The sequence below is a fragment of the Plecotus auritus genome (genome assembly GCF_963455305.1).
Source record: "Plecotus auritus genome assembly, chromosome: 1".
Taxonomy (NCBI): Eukaryota; Metazoa; Chordata; class Mammalia; order Chiroptera; family Vespertilionidae; genus Plecotus; species Plecotus auritus.
The window spans coordinates 100,866,641-100,885,516 of record NC_137770.1 but is presented as its reverse complement, the minus strand read 5'-3'; the positions used below and the strand labels follow the sequence as shown (position 1 = coordinate 100,885,516).

At 43.3% G+C, this 18,876-nt stretch overlaps 1 protein-coding gene across 2 annotated transcripts in view; it reads left to right on the top strand.

The window, feature by feature from the left end:
* CAMK1D (calcium/calmodulin dependent protein kinase ID) overlaps positions 1-18,876 on the top strand; it is a 395,298-nt gene that overhangs the window by 237,902 nt on the left and 138,520 nt on the right. For both annotated transcript variants that reach the window (XM_080644055.1, XM_080644056.1), the window contains exon 3: positions 17,388-17,462. In XM_080644055.1, the coding sequence (XP_080500181.1) occupies positions 17,388-17,462 (75 nt within the window). The remainder of the gene's footprint in view (positions 1-17,387; positions 17,463-18,876) is intronic.

Here is an 18,876-nt window from a genome sequence, read left to right as displayed (position 1 = left end):
CAGGGCCCTGCAGCTGAGCCTGCTTTTCAGGGCACCTGATGACTTGGCATAGTCCTGGGTTTGAGTTGTGCAACCAGACGCTCACTGTATCAGCACAGAGAAAGCTTTTGTAGTAGGAAAGAAAAGGGAAAGATACCTTTCCCCCAGATTCCAATGCATTGCTTTAGTCCCCTTTCCTTTATGTTCACCTAAATGCAAGTGTTCAGAGCTAGAAACTTTGAGATGCTCCCTGCATTCAAGCTCCCAGTGTCTTCAATCTGGGGGTCAGAGTGTGTTGATGAAACTGCAGGGTGCAGGACAGGTGTCGGCACCAGTTCCAGGCCTCAGCAGTGTTTCACACAGGCCTGGCTTCTCAGTTCACGTTGTAATGATCTGCAGTGGACTTGAAACAAATGTTCCGAGATTCCCCTTTAAAGGTGCCGCTGGATGCTGTATTTTCAAACCAGTGAACTAGTAAGTCAAAGCTATAAGACCTCATCTCAAGTCCTAGGCAGGTGAGTGCCTTGATGTTCTCCAAGACTAGGCATCTATTTTCATGTGAAAACATCCAGAGAAATATATATTACTCTTCTACAAAAAGTTACCAAGAAATCCAGAGAAGGAAGTGACAACATTTTCTTAAATGTGTTAGTGTTTCAAAGCCTTAATAAGGAATATTAGAAGCTACAATGAACCTGTTGACATTTGTTGCTTTTTTGTACTCTTTTCTTGAGAGGACTAATGTGTTGGCCAAGTAGCCTTGGACCTTCAGTCTCAGGACTCCCTGAACCTTTAAATGAGTCCCATTATTGCCTGGCTGACATGGCTCAGTGGTTGAGCGTCGACCTATGAACCAGGGGATCACGGTTCGATTCCGGTCAAGGGCACATGCCCAGGATGCGGGCTTGATCACCAGTGTGGGGCATGCAGGAGGCAGCCAATCAATGATTCTCTCTCAACATTGATGTCTCTATCTTTCTCTTCCTTCCTCTCTGAAATCAATAAAATATATTTTTTAAAAATCTGTCCCATTATGAAATAAATGTATTCAGCCAAGATAAATTTAAAATGGAACTAAAATGATGGAATTACCAACACTAAACATCTAAAGGTGAATCCTTTCTCAGCATCTAAAGTTCTTATGAATTCAGTAACAATAGGGATTCTTAAATTTTGCATTTGAGTCACATGGGAGCTTTTCTGGGTTTTGTTGTTGTTGTTTTCTGTTTGTTTGTTTTTTAATCTCAATGCCTATACTACATCCCAAGCCTTAAATTAAATCGTAATCTCCAAGGGTGGGCCCAGTTATCAGTTTATTTTAAAACTCCTCTGGTAATCCTAACACGCAGCCAAGTTTGAGACCCACTGGCAACTTATAATGGCTGATAACAGACATAGGAAAGAAATTATACAGTCAAATCTAATTTTTTTAAATTCAGGTATCCAGCTTTTGAGTGTCTTTGGTCTATAAGTCTTTAGGAGAGCCACAATTAATTCATTCATTCATTCTTCCATAATGTTCTTCACCCTTATTTGGACCTAACTCATTTCTCATTTGGACTAAAGACAGTCAGTCCCCAGCTGAGTCTTCTGGAGCTATTCTAGACATGAGCAAATCACTCGGTCATTAATCTATTGGTCTCCAGGGGAAGAGAAAGAAAACCTTTCTGTGTAAATGGCTTCCTGTCTCAGGAAAGCCTATTCCATGTTTGACAAACTTACTCAGGCAGAAAGAGCTGAGTGGTAATCCAGGCTTCTGTGCAGCAAGCACTATCCTGAGAACACTGAATATTGGCTTTATGGGCCCATGTACACCTTGTACCCTTTGCCTAATTATAATTTTAGGTTTATTGATTGCTAGAGCTGGAAAGGACCTCAGGGAGTATCCCGCTTGAGTAGTTAATTTCTAGATGAGGAGAGCCTGCACACAGTGCCATAGAGACAAGGCTAGCCTAGTGGGTGCCCCTCACAGGGTGTCATTACAGGCTCTGGCCTGGCCGCCCTACACACAGTGCTGGCCAGGCTCCTGCCCTGTGTGCCCTAAATTGCACTCAAGATGCCTGAGATCCTTTTTTGAAAATGTGGTGGGCTGTACACAAGTGTTTTGCTTGTTGTTTGTTTTTAAGGATTCAAAGCAGAACTCATTTCACAATGAGAGAGTTTCACATGAAATACTTAATCCTAAAAACAAAACAAAACAAAAACTGGCTTGCATACTTAAGATGCAGTTGATTTCCAATGTGTGGTCGGCTCCTAGTCTAATGTTGATTATAGCCCCATCTGCTGGTAGCAAAGAGAGATGATTTGAAGCTTTGGATTTTGAATTTTGGTCATTCCTGGGGTGGCCTATATTCTTTTTTTTTTTTTTAGACACTATTGCAGTTGTCCCCCACTCCCCACCCTTTCCCACCTCCACCCAGCCCCTACTCCCCCTCTTTTGGCCCTCACCACACTATTGTCTGTGTCGATGGCCTATATTCTTAATAGACAAGATATCTCTTTATATGATACATATATATGTATATATAATATGTTTTACCTCTACAATATATATATATATATATATATATATATATATATATATATATATATATTACACTAGTGGCCCGGTGCATGAAATTCATGCACGGGAGGGGGGGTTCCCTCAGCCCAGCCTGCACCCTCTCCATTCGGAGACCCCTTGAGGGATGTCCGACTGCCGGTCCACAGGGATCAGGCCTAAACTGGCAGTCGGACACCCTTCTCGTAATCTGGGACCACTGGCTCCTAACTGCTCATCTGGCTGCCTGCCTAATCGCCCCTAACTGCCTCTGCCTGCCTGCCTCATTGCCCCTAACCTCTCTGCCTGCCTGCCTCATCACCCTAACTGCCTCTTCCTGCCTGCCTTATCTCGCCCCCAACGGCCCTCCCCTGCTGGCCTGATTTTGCCCCCAACTGCTCTTCCCTGCCAGCCTGATCTCACCCCCAGCTGCCCTCCCCTGCCAGCCTGATCGCCCCTAACTGCATCTGCCTCGGCCCCCACCACCATGACTTTGTCCAGAAGGAAGTTGGACATCCAGAAGATGGCCGGTTGACCTGGTCTAATTAGCATATTACCCTTTTAAAAAGTATATATTTTTATTGATTTCAGAGAGGAAGGCAGGGAGAGAGAGAGAGAGAGAGAGAGAGAGAGAGAGAGAGAGAGAGAGAGAGAGAAACATCAATGATGAGAGAGAATCATTGGTTGGCTGCCTCTTGCATGCCCCCTACTTGGGATTGAGCCCACAACCCAGGCATGTGCCCTTGACCGGAATCAAACCCAGGACCCTTCAGTCCGCAGGCTGATGCTCTATCCACTGAGCCAAATCAGCTAGGGCAGCATATTACCCTTTTATTAGTATAGATAGGTTATATAGGATAGGATTGCTTAAATGGGGGGAGAAAGCCTTTTTCAGCAGGAGGAGATGCTCTTGGCAGAAAAAAATACATAATCCTTATATCTGGACTGATAGCCAGCCATATGCACTATACTGCCAAACCGGTCATTAAAAAATTGAACCACTTTCTTACACCTTACACCAAACATGTTGCCTTAAAACCCCTCCTCAGCCCCCGCCTTCGCAGTTCACCCAGATTAGGTTCTGATTGGTCGGTTTCTATGCCAGTCAGTGACAAAAGCTCTGCCTCCTAGGCAGCCATTGGCTCCTCGCAGTTTACCCAGATTTGGTTCTGATTGATCAGTTTCTATGCCAGTCAGCATCTCCGGGTCTATCTCTGGGCCTGATCAGAGAGGTGGGGCTGCTGGCAAAGCCCAGAGAGAAAGAGAGCGGCAAGGGCTGATCAACAGCTGCCATGGAGGCTGCGGATCAGACCCTGCCTCTCTCTCTGGGCCTCTCTCCAGGTCTGATCCGCATCTCCCTCGCAGTCAGTGCTGGGTCGCCATGGCAGTGCAGCACTGACTGCAGGACCGATTTCTGGGGTTTGGTTGAGCCTTTGGTCGTTACAGACCCTGGGTTTTTATATATGTTAGGATCTATATATGTATATAGATAGATAATTAGACACATATTTTAGTGTTCATTTAACAAACGAGGAAATGCAATCAGAAAGTATTTAATGGCTTGCCCAACACCTTGCAGTTAGATGTATCAGATCTGAGACCCAGCCTAATTTGATTGCCCGAGCAGTTAAATGAATCTGTATGTATTTGTCTGTGTCCAGACAAATTGAGTTCAGTGAGAGAATCAAGCTCTAATGCCCTAAAGCAGTGGTCTCACTAATTGAGTTCAGTGAGAGAATCAAGCTCTAATGCCCTAAAGCAGTGGTCAGCAAACTGCAGCTCGCGAGCTGCGGTTTGCCGCTCTGTTGACTAATGAGTTTGCCGACCACTGCCCTAAAGTATTCACTGAATATGCTGTGTTAACTTTCTCTCCTACACAGCTAGAATGTTACATCCCTGGGAAAATCAGAAAATAGTCAATTGAATAATTTTTCTCTCTTTGTGGTTCAGTTGAATAACCCCGCTTCAGACAAACTGGAAAGTCTCCTCCCACCCTAGCACGCTTTCTGAGGTAACCAGTTATCAGTTTGATATGTAACTTTATGGACTTAAATCTGAATATTAAATCATTTAAATACATATACACATGTGCATACACACAGATACTTGGGATGCAATGCAGTATGTATAACAACAGGGTGATAAAAGAACTGAGGTGGTCCAGAGGAGAGGGGTTCAGCCCTCTGAGAGGTAAGGAATAGCAAGGGGTTCTCCATGGAGGTGATACAGAATGAGTCTTGGAGAATGAGTAGTTTTATAAGAAGGTATGAGAAGGATGAGCACACCTGTGTGGCCAAAGAAGGTGTGCACAGGTGTGTGAGAGCTGCCCACACCCAATAAAGTTTCGGTGTGGGGCAGTGGTAGGAGCTGAGATGGAATGGACAGGTGAGGACTTAGCCACAGGGGACCTGGTATGTCATGCCAAATTGTTGAAACTTTATTCTGGACTACAGGGAGCCATTGGAGGATATCAAGCTAAGAAGTTTGTTCTGTTCTATGTTATGAAATGATGGCTCAGGAGACAGCATGGAGAATGGTTAACAAGAGAGCAACTCCAGAGGTGGGTAGGAAGAGCAATTAAGTGCTTATAAACCCAGAGCGATCATCTATAAAATAGGAAAAATAAAGCCTGCTTTATAGAGTTGTTATAAAAATGAAATAACATCTGTGAACTGAAATTTTCTGGACTATTAAGGAAAAAAGGGTAGTGGATGGTGGGAGACGTAGTCCTTTCGGGTCTTTGCCTGAGAGCTGTCTGCTTTTCCCCTAAGAGAGGCCTTTCCTGATGGAAGGTTAACTCGGAAGTGCCTGAGAGGAAGACGGGAAGCTGGTCAAGGCTCGCTGATGGCTTGTTGATGTAACTTCCATCTTGTGCTTCTGTGGGGAGATCTGTTCCTCCATCATCGTAGTTTTGCCGTCACTAATAATCACCTTGTCTCCTGTCTGATTGTTTCCTTCCATCTCTTATCTTCTAAAGGCTTCTTTCACCTGAATAGCTAAGTGACCATTTCCAAAGAATGCGGACACAAAGGAAAGGTCTTTTGATGCTGTTTCCTTCTGATAATTCTCGAAATTGCTGCCACACTTTCCCCCCCGCCGGTGAACCATGATTGGAAGACAAACAGTAAAAAATGCTGAACTTTCCTTTATCTCCTCTTCTCTTTTGTGTTTTTCTAACTTTTCTCATTTTACATGCATTCAGAATTTGTGAATCCTTGAACTGTGGAGAATTGGACTGAAGGGAGAAACGATGTAGCTATCATTTCACAGAAGCATGTGTATTCAATAGCGTTCCTGTCCTCTGGGTCCTGGTGTTCCCTCCAGCTTGGGGGGCTTGGAATGGAGCTTACTTGCGCATTTGGTACTGATTCTTTTCTTCATGAATTAACTTTAAAATGTTTTGCTGGCTCTTTCTGGGGTTTTCTAACTTGGTTGTCATTTACCATGCAGTCTGGAGTCTACAATGATGCCCATATGTTGTTTTTCTAGTCAAGTTTTCTCTTTGTGCCTAGCCTACTTCCCTCCATCCATTTTTGTACATTTCAGGGGATTATAGAGACTTTGGTGTAGATTGCTATGGAAACCATTTACCCTCTAGACATAGATGTATCAGCTAATGTTTACTTTGGGCCTGGTAGATGGTAAGTGGTTAAAGTTAAGTGAGGTTCTTTTCATCACCTCAAGTTGCTTTTTAGTGACATTATTCCTTTGAATTTTTGCTAATTGCTTTTGAGGGTGACCATTCCTCATGTATGAAGGTCCTCTTGGCCATGTTTTGGAAAGATTGAACACTGATCTGCAGGGATTTAGCTACCAACCTATGCAAAGTTAACAGAACCTTGGTTTTCCATTTGCTTGTAGCTGACCTCTGGCCTCTTTTCTCTGTCCATTTTATTCTCCCTTTTGATGACACTAGCAGATCTGGGCTGATGAAGGCTCTTTCTAATTATAATTTCTGGACTCATAACTATTCCTTCTGCATATGAATGTCTCTTCCTCTAGTTCACTTTGACCCACTGGGATTTAATGTATCAGGATGTTTACAACCAAATATCTTGAGAGCTCCCACTAAATTTCAAAATAGTTCTACAAATCTCTGCACCCCTGGAAGTGGATATTGTATTGTTAGTTATGAAATGTAATACCTTGACTTTAGTGTTATAATTTTGTACAAATAACTGAATTTATATGAGCTCTTCTATATTCTTATAACTTAACTAATATGAAGTTATAGTGTAAGTGCTTAATGATGGGTTTGGGAGTTAGAATATCAACAATTCTAGTAACTAATTGTATGATTTTGAAACACTTACTTAACCTTTTGGAGACTTATTTGTCCCCTTTTGAAAGGGGAGAATCGTATCTACTTGGTAGGATTGTTGTATTAAATGAAATCATTACAAATACTTAGTACAGTCTTGACACATAGTTAACAATAATGGTATATGTAATACAGCTATATAAGTAGGGCCTAGAGAAAGTTATAAAATTAGTTCACCTTTAGATTTGTTACATCCCAGGGGACTGAGGAAACTGCTCTTATCACAAAAGAATCCCAGTTGAAATGTTGGTGAACACAATGTATGAGATGCTGGTAAATTTTCCAAACATAAGAAGGTTAAGAGTATAGGATGTATAGACCAGGAAGTTTGACTTCAATACACAGTAAAGTTCTGGAACAGTTAAACAGCTGGATAGTGATCCTGTGGTAAAGACTATATTGGTTGCTAGGAGCCACCATGGGTTTGCTAAGTATAAATATTTTCAAGTATTATTATGTGGTATGTAAAACTGAGGAATGTCCTTTTGCAAAGGATCTGATTGTCTTCTTATAGAGAAGATGATAAAATATGGACTGGAGATGATAGTTTTGCTGGGTTAGCAACTTGACAGCAATTGAATCCAGCTGATTAATCCAGTCTCAGTTGTCTTGATGGGGCTTCTGGTGGAACACTATGGAGCTCTGGCATAAAACCTTTTCACTGAGGACGTTAAGGATTTGGATAAAGGCATATGGGATATATGTGTACCAACCAAAGCTTGTTCAAGATGCCCTAGTTGAGAGGTATAATTAATAGAAATAGATGAGAGAACAAAATTCAGAATATTTCTGATCATGTGAAAGATTGCATGGAACCCCCCAAAACAGCCTGAATTTATTGGGAAAAAAAAAAAAAGGCAAAAAGCCTCACTTCCAAGTGCTATGAAATTACTTTGGTTCCCAGAATCACCATGGGAATGTAGATTCTGAATTAGTGACCATTACATACCAGGTGTTCTACTATGCAGGGAGTGACAAAGCTCAAAAGATCAAGGTTGAGCACCCTGACCAGTGTGGCTCAGTTGGTTAGAGTGTCCAGTGGGGGCACATACAGGAGACAATCGAGATCAGTGTTTCTCTTTCACATCAGTGTTTGTCTCTCTCTCCCCCCTCTCCCTTCCTCTATCTGAAATCAATGAAAGGTGTGTCCTTGGGTGAGGATTAAAAAAGAAAGATCAAGCTTGACTAATAAAGGAGATTATGTTTGGTAGAAGTTTAAGTAAAAATGATCTGGCTGTTTAATTGATCATAAGCTTAATATTTTTTATTGATCCATCCATCCATCCATCCATCCATCCATCCAACAATTATGTATTATAAATTATACTAGCCATGTACTTTTCTTGGCGTTGGGGAGACAGTAATGAACAAAATAGTAAAAAATCTGCACCTCCATGCAGCTTATATTCTTTATATGCCAACAGTTGTTCAGCTGCCTAAAAAAAAAAAAATAATAATAATGTTAGGCTTTATTTGTAAATATACAATATCTACTTCATACTGGTTAATAGTTCTACTATATTACTAATACCCCGTTCTTCTTATTTTTTTTAAAATATATTTTATTGATATTTTTACAGAGAGGAAGGGAGAGGGATAGAGAGCTAGAAACATCGATGAGAGAGAAACGAGAGAAACATTGATCAGCTGCCTCCTGCACACCTCCCACTGGGGATGTGCCCGCAACCAATGTACGTGCCCTTGACCGGAATCGAACCCGGGACCCTTCAGTCCGCAGGCCGACGCGCTATCCACTGAACCAAACCGGTTTTGGCTCTTCTTATTTTTTATTGACTTTAGAGAGGGAGGAAGACAAAGAGAGAGAGTAACATCGATGTGAGAGAGACACATTAATCCGTTTCCTCCCATATGTGCCCAGACCAGGATCAAACCTGTGACCTTCCAACAGAATTACACTCCAATCAACTGATCCACATTGGCCAGCACTAATACCCCATTTTTGGTGCTATATTTATACTGGAATCATTACTTTTAGTTCTGAATAGTCTGGACAAACAAGAGTGACAATAACATGGTGAGGCATATAAATCATATGGGAGGAGGATAGGTCACTGTTGAGAAGATTAAATAGAGATATTGTATCTGTCAAACATTTGCAAGATACTGGTGTATGAGAAGAGGGCATAAATGTTGCTCCCAGGAGTCACTGCTAATTATAGGGAGGCTGGTTTTCCTGGTAAATATAGGAAAGATGCCTGTGAAGGTAACCAGCTGCAGCTGGATGCCCACCTGTGTGAACTTCACAAGCTGAGATATGTCTCTTGTGATGCCTAGTACTGTGCCTGGTACACGGTGGGCACCCTGGCACATGATGGACACCCAGAGATGTGTTTATGGATATTCATATGGCCTTTTATGAAGATAGCCTAGGTACTAAAATAATGATAAAATTCGAAGTTCGGTGTTTGTATATCTTAGGGAATCTAAGGGTACAATAGAATACCTGAAAACAGCTGTGTGAGACCAGAATGTTTTCTTCTATCATGTTCTAAAATATACAAGTTAATTAAAACACTTAAGAGACATTTAAGAGTCCATTTTAGGATTTCTTTAAAATTTCTGAAGTGTGCTTATTCAAACATTACTCAACTCAGCTTGACTCCCATTATTTTCTTGAGATCTTCACGATAAATCTGACCCAGATAGGGCCTTGCTTTCTCTGAACTTAGCACCAATTTTACAGTTTACTAGTAGCATTTAATTCATTCTTAATTGTTTTGTGGATCTCTCCATCTAGGTGATGAGCTTTTTGAGGACAAAACCTTATTTTATTTTTTCTTGTATTCTCCCAAACACATAGTAGAAAGTCAGTAAATGACAATTGCTTGATTACTTGACTCATTAGTTAAGAGAAATAGTTAGTATGATAAGAGGAATAGTTAGAATAGTTAGTAGAATAGAAATAGTTAGGCATTCCAGCCACTGTAAGAATTCAAGTAAGACATGGCAGAGTAAATAGACTAATTTCTCCATCCCCTGCATCCAAAGAAGGAGTTATATTCTTAATTTATTAGTCTCTGGCTTTGACTGGGCAAATGCTTTGTACATAGTTGGGTTTTTGTATATAGTTGAATCTGTATTAATAGCTGCAGTCCAAGGCTCAAGCTGCCTTCTTGGCTCAATCTCCAAGGGCAGCTGTAACTGTAGGGACAAATCTCTAAGCCACTATATGATAGAGGCTCATCGACTATGATTCATGTAGTAGGATGTCCAGAGTTAGCATGTGAAAATGCAGGGCATCCAATCATATTTGAATTTCAGATAAACAAAAATGCAATATTTGGGACATACTTTACTAAAAAAGTATTCATTGTTTATCCAGAATTAAACCTAACTGGGTGCCCTGCATTTTACCTGACAACCCTATATATAAACCACATTCCTTTCATTTTCCCATAAATCTAAGTTCTTAATTAACCCCCAAATTAACTCCACTGACTTAAAGAAAATATTTGTGCCCCTGTGATTGATTCCAATTGCAAATTTTAAGTCATTAATGAAAGGGAAAATCCATATGTTATACTTTTTGTGGTGATATTCTTTCAGTGATAGCCAACACTTATAATTCACAAACATCTAGGGTCTGGGCACATTAATCTGTCTTGGCTTCCTTGGTGGCATAGTTTACTTGGTTCACATAACATATTGCTGATATTTTGTTTAGGTATCACAGTAACCACTGCTAACAAATAATTAGGCTTATGTATTTGGATCAGGTGAAAAGTGAATCTCTCTATATAAAAGCCTAAGTGACCGTTATAGCCAAATAACCAGAACGACTGGGACGACCAGTTGCTATGATGCACACTGACCACCAGGGAGCAGACGCTCAATGCAGGAGCTGCCCCCTGGTGGTCAGTGCGCTCCCACAGCCAACTTCCCGTGCCCCCCACCACCTCCCCCCTGTGCACGAAGTTGTGCACTAGGCCTCTAGTTTAGTATAATCCATCATCTCAGCTCCTAAAAACAACTGCATTGACTGATGAAAGCTGGAAGAATCAAAACATCACCAGTCTCAGTTAACTATTTTTATATTTCTTTTTTTAATGTTTTTATTGATTTTTAAAAATCTTTATTGTTGAAAGTATTACATATGTCCCCTTTTTTCCCCATTGACTTCTTTTAGCCCCCCCACTCTGCGACAGGCCTTCACCACCCTATTGTCTGTGTCCGTGGGTTATGCATATATGCATACAAGTTCTTTAGTTGATCTCATCCTACCCACTCCCACCTTCCCTCTGAGATTCAACAGTCTGTTCCATGCTTCTATGTCTCTGGATCTATTTTGTTCATCAGTTTATTTTGTTCATTAGATTCCACATATGAGTGAGATGTGATACTTGTCTTTCTCTGACTGGCTTATATTGCTTAGATTTTTAGAGAGAGGGGAGGGAAGAGGGATAGAGAGAGAGAGAAACACTGATAAGAGAGAAACATCATTGACCTGCTGCCTCCTGTATGCCCCCCACTGGGGATCAAGCCCACAACCTGGGCATGTGTCCTGACCAGGAATAAAACCAGTGACCTCTTGTTTCGTGGGTTGATACTCAACTGATGAGCCACACCAGCTGGGCTCAATTAACTATTTTGTTTCCTTCTTTCAGCTGCTCAAAGGCAAGATAATATTCTGGTTTGTTCCACCTTATAAACTTCTTTTTGTAAACATCTCACACTTAGGAAAATTGCCTGTTTTCCCTGACTAACTAATGATTTTTCTGTTTAATAGCAACAACTTTTAAATCCTATTCATCTAGGAAACAGTTATTTAGCAGATAAATGGAGGTACAAGGGAAAAACAAAATGAGTAAGATATAGTCCCTGCTTATAAGGGTTCATAAGAATCTGTTCATTAAATGCTGTCTTTTAGGTGGTTCAGCAATAATTTCAGTGAAAAGCTCATGGTAAGAGCTAATTAGCTCATTGAGTAACAAAATGATTCTTTTCTCAAATGCTTTAAATATCAGACCTGAAATTTCGAGCAGAAGGTGCTCTTAGAGGGGAGTTCTGGGAGCTAGCATCAGGCTGTTATTTTCTCCCTTGATATGTAGATAGGAGCTTGTTGTCAGACAAGCAGCGTGGGCCTCTCCAGGGAGCATGTTAGAAATGCAGATTCTCAGCCACCCCCTCCACCTCGCCTCTGACCTGCTCAGTCAGGGTGTGCATCCAGAACCTCGGGTTCTTCCTGTGCACACTTCCTTTGAGAAGCACTGGCCTAATACAGAATTTTTCTCACTGAACTTGGTGCATACAGATCATCTGAGGTGTTTTTTTTTTTCACTTTTTAAAATTTTTATTTATTGATTTTTAGTGAGAGAAATGTCAATTTGTTGTTCCACTTATTGATCCATTCATTGGTTGATTTTTTAAAAAAATATTTACTGTTGAGAGTATTACAGATGCCCCCTTTTTTCCCCCGGCCCCCTCTACCTGGTTCCCACCCAATCTCAGGCATTTAACAACCTAGTGTCTGTGTCCATAAGTAATGCATATCCTATCTAATAAAAGAGTAATATGCAAATTGCTGTCACTCCAAGACACAAGATGGCTGCCCCCATGTGGTCAAAGATGGCTGCCCCCATGTGGACACAAGATGACTGCCACGAGATGGCTGGAGGGGAAGGCAGTTGTGGGCAGTTGGGGGTGACCAGGCCGGCAAGGGAGGGCAGTTGGGGGGACCCAGGCCTGCAGGGGAGGGCAGTTAGAGGTGACTGGGCCAGCAGGGGAGGGCAGTTGGGAGTGACCAGACCTGCAGGGGAGGGCAGTTGGCAGGGGGGCAGGCATGCAGGGGAGGGCAGTTGGGGGGGACCCAGGTCTGCAGGGAAGGGCAATTGGAGGGGACCAGGCCAGGAGGGGAGGGCAGTTGGGGGGGACCAGGCCTGCAGGGAAGGGCAGTTGAGGGGGGGACCAGGCCTGCAGGGGAGGGCAGTTGTGGGCGATCAGGCCAGCAGGGAGGGCAGTTAAGGGTGACCAGGCTGGCAGAGGAGGGCAGTTGGGGGAGACCAGGCCTGCAGGGGAGGGCAGTTGGGGGGGGACCAGGTCTGCAGGGAGGGAAGTTAGGGGTGACCGGGCCAGCAGAGGAGGGTAGTTAGAGGTGACTGGGCCAGCAGGGGAGGGCAGTTAGGGGTGACAGGGCCAGCATGGGAGAGCAGTTGGGGGGGCCAGGCCTGCAGGGGGGGGAGTTGGGGGAGACCCAGGCCTGCAGGGGAGGGCAGTTGGGGGCAACCAGACCTGCAGGGGAGGGCAGTTGGGGGGTACCAGGCATGCAGGGGAGTGCAGCTGGGGGGGACCAGGCCTGCAGGGGAGGACAGTTGGGGACCCAGGTCTGCAGGGGAGGGCAGTTGGAGGGGACCGGGCCTGCATGGGAGGGCAGTTGGGGGCGACCAGGCCTGCAGGGGAGGGCAGTTGGGGGCAACCAGGCCTGAAGAGGAGGACAGTTAGGGGCGACCAGACTGGCAGGGAAGGGCAGTTAGGGGCAATCGGGCTGGCTGGGGAGCAGTTAGGCATCAATCAGGCTGGCAGTGGAGTGGTTAGGGGGTGACCAGGCTGGCAGGCAGAAGCAGTTAGGGGCAATCAGGCAGAGGCAGGCGAGCAGTTGGGAGCCAGCAGTCCTGGATTGTGAGAGGGATGTCCAACTGCCCGTTTAGGCCCAACGGGATCGGGCCTAAACGGGCAGTCGGACATCCCTCAATGGGTCCCAGATTGGAGAGGGTGCAGGCTGGGCTGAGGGACACCCCCCTCCCCCGCACAAATTTCGTGCACCAGTCTTCTAGTATGTATATAAGATCTTTGATTAATCTCTTCCTGCCCCCTCTTCCTGCTTTCCTCTGAGATTCATCAATCTGTTCCATGTTTGCATGCCTCTGGTTCTATTTTATTCACCCATTTATTTTGTTCATTAGATACCTTGTTTGTTTATTTTGATTTTTAGATCAATTGTTGATAGATATGTAGTTAGTGCTATTTTATTGTTCATATATTTTATATATTTTTTCTTCTTAAAGAATACCCTTCAACATTTCATGTAATACTGATTTGGTGGTAATGAACTCCTTTAGCTTTTTCTTGTCTGTGAAGCTCTTTATCTGACCTTCAATTCTAAATGATAGCTTTGCTGGGTAGAGTAATCTTGGTTGTAGGTCCTTGTTATTCATCACTTTGACTATATCTTGCCACTCCCTTCTGGCCTGCAAAATTTCTGTTGAGAAATCAGTTGACAGTTGTATGGGCGCTCCCTTGTAGGTAACTAACTGCTTTTCTTTTGCTGCCTTTAAGATTCTCTCTTTGTCTTTAACCCTTAGCATTTTACTTATGATGTGTCTTGGTGTGGGCCTCCTTGGGTTTCTCTCGTTTGGGACTTTCTGTGCTTCCTGGACTTGTAAGTCTATTTCTCTCACCAGGTAGGGGAAGTTTTCTGTCATTATTTCTTCAAATAGGTTTGCAATATCTTGCTCTCTCTCTTCTTCTTCTGCCACCCCCATAATGCAAATATTGGTATGCTTGAAGTTGTCCTAGAGGCTCTTCACATTATCTTCATAATTTTGGATTATTTTTTCTTTTTGTTCTTCTGATTGGTGTTTTTTTTTTGCTTCCTCATATTACAAATTGTTGATTTGATTCTCAGAATCCTCTACTATATTTTTTAATCCCTGTAAATTATTCTTAATTTCTGACTGGTCCTTTTTCATGTCTTTGACATTCTCATTAAAATCCTTGAAAGTCTCACTAAGTCCCTTGAAGCTCTTATTAATTCCCTTGAAGCTCTCATTAATTCTCTTGAACCACTCGTTAAGATCATTGAGTAACCTTTTAACCATTGTTTTGAACTCTGTATCCAGTACTTTGCTTGCTTACATTTCATTTATTTCTCTTTCTGGAGATTTCTTCTGTTCTTTTATTGGTGACATGTTTCTTAGTCTCCACATTTTGGCTGCTTTCCTGTGTTTGTTTCTGTGTATTAGGTAGAGCTGCTATGTCTCCTGGAATTGGTAGAGTGGCCTTGCGTGGTAGGTGTCCTGTAGGGCCTAGTGCAGGGGTGGGCAAACTTTTTGACTCGAGGGCCACAATGGGTTCTTAAACTGGACTGGAGGGCCGGAACAAAAGCATGGATTGAGTGTTTGTGTGAACTAATATAAATTCAAAGTAAAGGAGCGGAGAGGAGAGCAAGAGAACCGGATAGAACAGCCGGATCTGGCCCGCGGGCCGTAGTTTGCCCACGGCTGGCCTAGTGGCTCAGCTTCCCAGGCACCAGAGTGGACACTGCAGGTGCACCCCTGTATTGGCTATGTGCACAGTCTTGTTGTAATTGAGCCTTAATTGCTTTTGGCATCACTAGAAGGGAGTTGACCTCCAGGCCAATTGGCTGTAAGGACCAACTGTGACTACAGTGGAAGAGCTGCTGTGTAGAGGACACCTGTATGGAGCAGGACTTGCTTTAGTGGGGCTTTGGTGCTCACTGAGTCTGCCCCTTGAGTGTGTTGCTTGTGAATGTGTAGAGTTATAATCTGGTCTGGTCTGTACTGGCTCTGGGGCCTCCTGGGAGGTGCAAAGTCAGCCACTGCCTGGGGCCACCCTGCACAAGCTACAGAGGGATCTGCAGATGGTGTTACTTGTGTTGGGCTTGGAATTACCAAGGTGAATCCGAGCTGTGAAGCAAGGCAGGCTGTTGCAAGTGCCAGGTCTTGGGCCTCTTATTGATAGGTATGGAGCATGCTGACACCAACTGCTGCTTGTTTGAGAGATTTTAGGAAAGTCTGAAGCCTGAGTCAGGACAGGCCATTCATATGGAAAAGCTGCTGCAAACAGGTTGGGTGGGGCTGCAAGTTGGTTGAGGCAGAGTGTCAGGGAATCACCAGGGTGGAGTGAACAGTGTGAGCCATGTTGATGGAAACTTAGATATGACAGGGATAATGACCCCTGTGAGCACCTCCATCTTGGAGAAAGCTGCCCCCAGGTTCCTGCTCCATATGTCCCTGGTTTCCCCAGTACTGCTGCCCAGCACTGGAGCTCAGAGGAAGCAGGACTGTGTAAGTTCATATGCTAGCCCTTTAAGAGGGACTGTCTGGGTCTTCAGCAGCCTCTGTGTCACTCAGCTACCATCCCACTGGCTTTTACAGTCCCAAGTTATGGAGGATTCTCTTCCCAGTTCTGAAACCCTTGACTGGGGGTCTGGTGTGTGGCTGGGACTCCTTCTCACAGGAGGTCTCTAGATTGGAGAGAGCCCTCCCAATTAAAAGCAAGACACACATGGGTGTCAGACTAGCCTCCGCCCCTCCTACTGGTCTGGATGTACTTTATTCTTTACTTCTCTAGTTGTAGGACTTCCATCATCTAGTTTTCAGTTGGTTCTGAATGATGGTTGTTCTGTATTTTAGTTGTAATTTTGATGTGGTTGTGGGAGGCGGTGAGTACTGGCATTTACCTATACCGCCATCTTTGTTCTGTTCCCATTCCATCTGAGAATTTTATTAAAGCAGATTCCTGGCCCTGCTCTTACAGACTTTGATTCTGTCTGACAGGGAGAGCTTGAGAATTTGCTTTCCAACAAGCTCCCAGGAGATGCTAGTGCTGCCTATTTGGAAGCCACACTTTGAGCAGCATCTGTCTAGTTTCCTTAGGGTATTGAATTAATGTTGGTAGTGTTGGTCACTGGAGTCACAATGAGGGGTCAGTCTGATTTTCCTTTGCCTACACTGGAGTCATTAACTTTACAATGAAACATATGGAGCATCTCACTATGTATGTGTGGATGGATTTGCATACAATGAACTGTTTAGGCCAGTCTGTGTCACCATTGGAATACTACAGAAGAGGGAGAATTAAATTCTTCCTGTAAGTTAATGGGATTTTAACATGTTTGGCCCATTTTTGAGATTCATATGAATAAATGCAAGGAGGCTGGGATACATGTGAAACAATGGTAGTTAATCCAGTATTGCTACATTGGAGGGTTCTAGAGCTTCAGGAACGAACGAATGGGGGCAGAAAGTAGGGGGAAAATAATGGGAAATAGGCCTGGAAACAAGTTCAGGGACAAGATTGTGAGGAGTCTTAAATGTTAAGGAGTTTGCATTATATTAAATAACAGAAATTCAACTGAATAAATTTTAAAGATCTAATTGGCTTTATTGCGCAGTTCATGAATTGGGCAGCATCTCATTATTAAGTAGAAAGGAGCTCTGAGGAGGTGTATAAAATGGAAGGATTTTATAGGCAGAAGGGAAAAATAATGGGTTGTTTCAGGCTTAGTTAATTTAGTTATGGAGGACAGAAGGGGGCTATGTAGCAGATTCCCTCTTGTGTCAATCAGAAAATTCCAGACCAGTGAATATTTCATACCTGTGAGTATAACTGCAATTAGATTAGGTATTAAGTCTTGGTTTTCTGATGTGGGGCTTAGCACAAGTGACTCCATTTTGACGCTGTTCTTCTTTTTAACATTTAGAACTTTATGCTATAATAACATCTGTTTTTAAAAGTTTTCATGTCTCATACTTATTATTCTCCTTGTGTGTTTCATTTTTCTTTCAGGATTAAGCATGAAAATATTGTTGCCCTGGAAGACATTTATGAAAGTCCAAATCACTTGTACTTGGTCATGCAACTGTAAGTACCTTTTTAAATTGATGAGTGTGGACCAGGGGTTGCAAATTCAAATGCTTAAGGGACCAGCTGGTAAAATTACCTGATGTAGTGGGCCAGGTAAGACAGTAGGGAGTGATTAGGGCTGTGGGACACTGGAGATGTGTGTACCCAACTGGAGACAGTTGGCCGAGCACAGGAGGCTGCAGCCTCACTTGGTCTCGCCTTTGGCTGCTGGACTGGACTGAAAATCTGAAGTTTCCACCATGTGACTTGATGCTATCATTGCAAAGTGCGCCTACGATGACTGCTTTGCTTTTTAATGTGCAAGGTCCAAATGTTGCTTCCTGAAACACTTCTGTGGGCCCACTGTGAAGTACACTCTGCTCTTGTCTCTAGGAGGAACTCACACCCTTGTCCTCATTGCTAGGGCACCCGGGGGCGGGGGCGGGGGGGGAGGGGAGGAGCCGCAGGTGGCAGCAGTGTGCTATGTCCCTTCCCTCTGCTCCTCTGCTGCCAGATAAGCACACATGTGGCTGATTAAGAAAGTATAACTGGAGTTAGACCTTGCCATCATTCCCCCAGTGTAGTCTTTCTGCGTTCTAGTAACACCAGAGATTTCCAGACGAGGGAGGGAAGGAGAAAACTAAATATCAGGTAGTGACTGTACTTGAACATGTATTTTTTAAAATGTAAGATGAAATTAGCCTCCCCCTCACATAAAGGCTTCACTCTGAGTGATATAATTCCTCGGAGTAGTCCAGGACCAGATTTATTAGAATTAAGTGATGGAAACTGTGTCAGAGTGTTATACTTTAACCATGACCTGAGAAAGGAAATTCTGAAACACCATATTATTGAGCTGAGTGACTGAAAAGGACTTTTGTTGAAGTTCAGAATATATACTTATTATATTTATGATTTTCAGACTTTCAATTACCAAAGCTATTTAGGAGAATTGAGGGTTAGTCTACCTAACAATTTCTTTTTATCTATTCCCATTTTTTTCCGCATGAATGTTAAAACAATACCTTAGCTAGAGATGGTGGTGGTGACCAGCAGTTGTACAGGTTTGTGAGTGGTTGTCAGCCCTGAGCCTGGCAGTGTGGGGGTTTGGACTGCAAGTTTCATGCCAGCCCCCAGCTGCCTAAGTGCAGTCTTTCCTAGCTCTTTGCTGTCCTGCTGGTTTTACAGTTTGCCACATTTCTGGTTCTTCCTAGAAGCTGGTAGCTCTCCCCAATCGGGAACATTGCCTAGAAGCTCATGTGACTTTGTTTTGCAGAGACTGCTCTTAAAGAAGCAGGTGAATCCATTTTCTACCAAATAGTGACTGCCCAATAGGAAGACTATGACATTCTGGTGAAAGAAAAAGCCCCACAAAATGTCAGTGGTGTATTTAAATATGTGCTTTTTTATTAGTGATGCAGAAAAAAAAAAG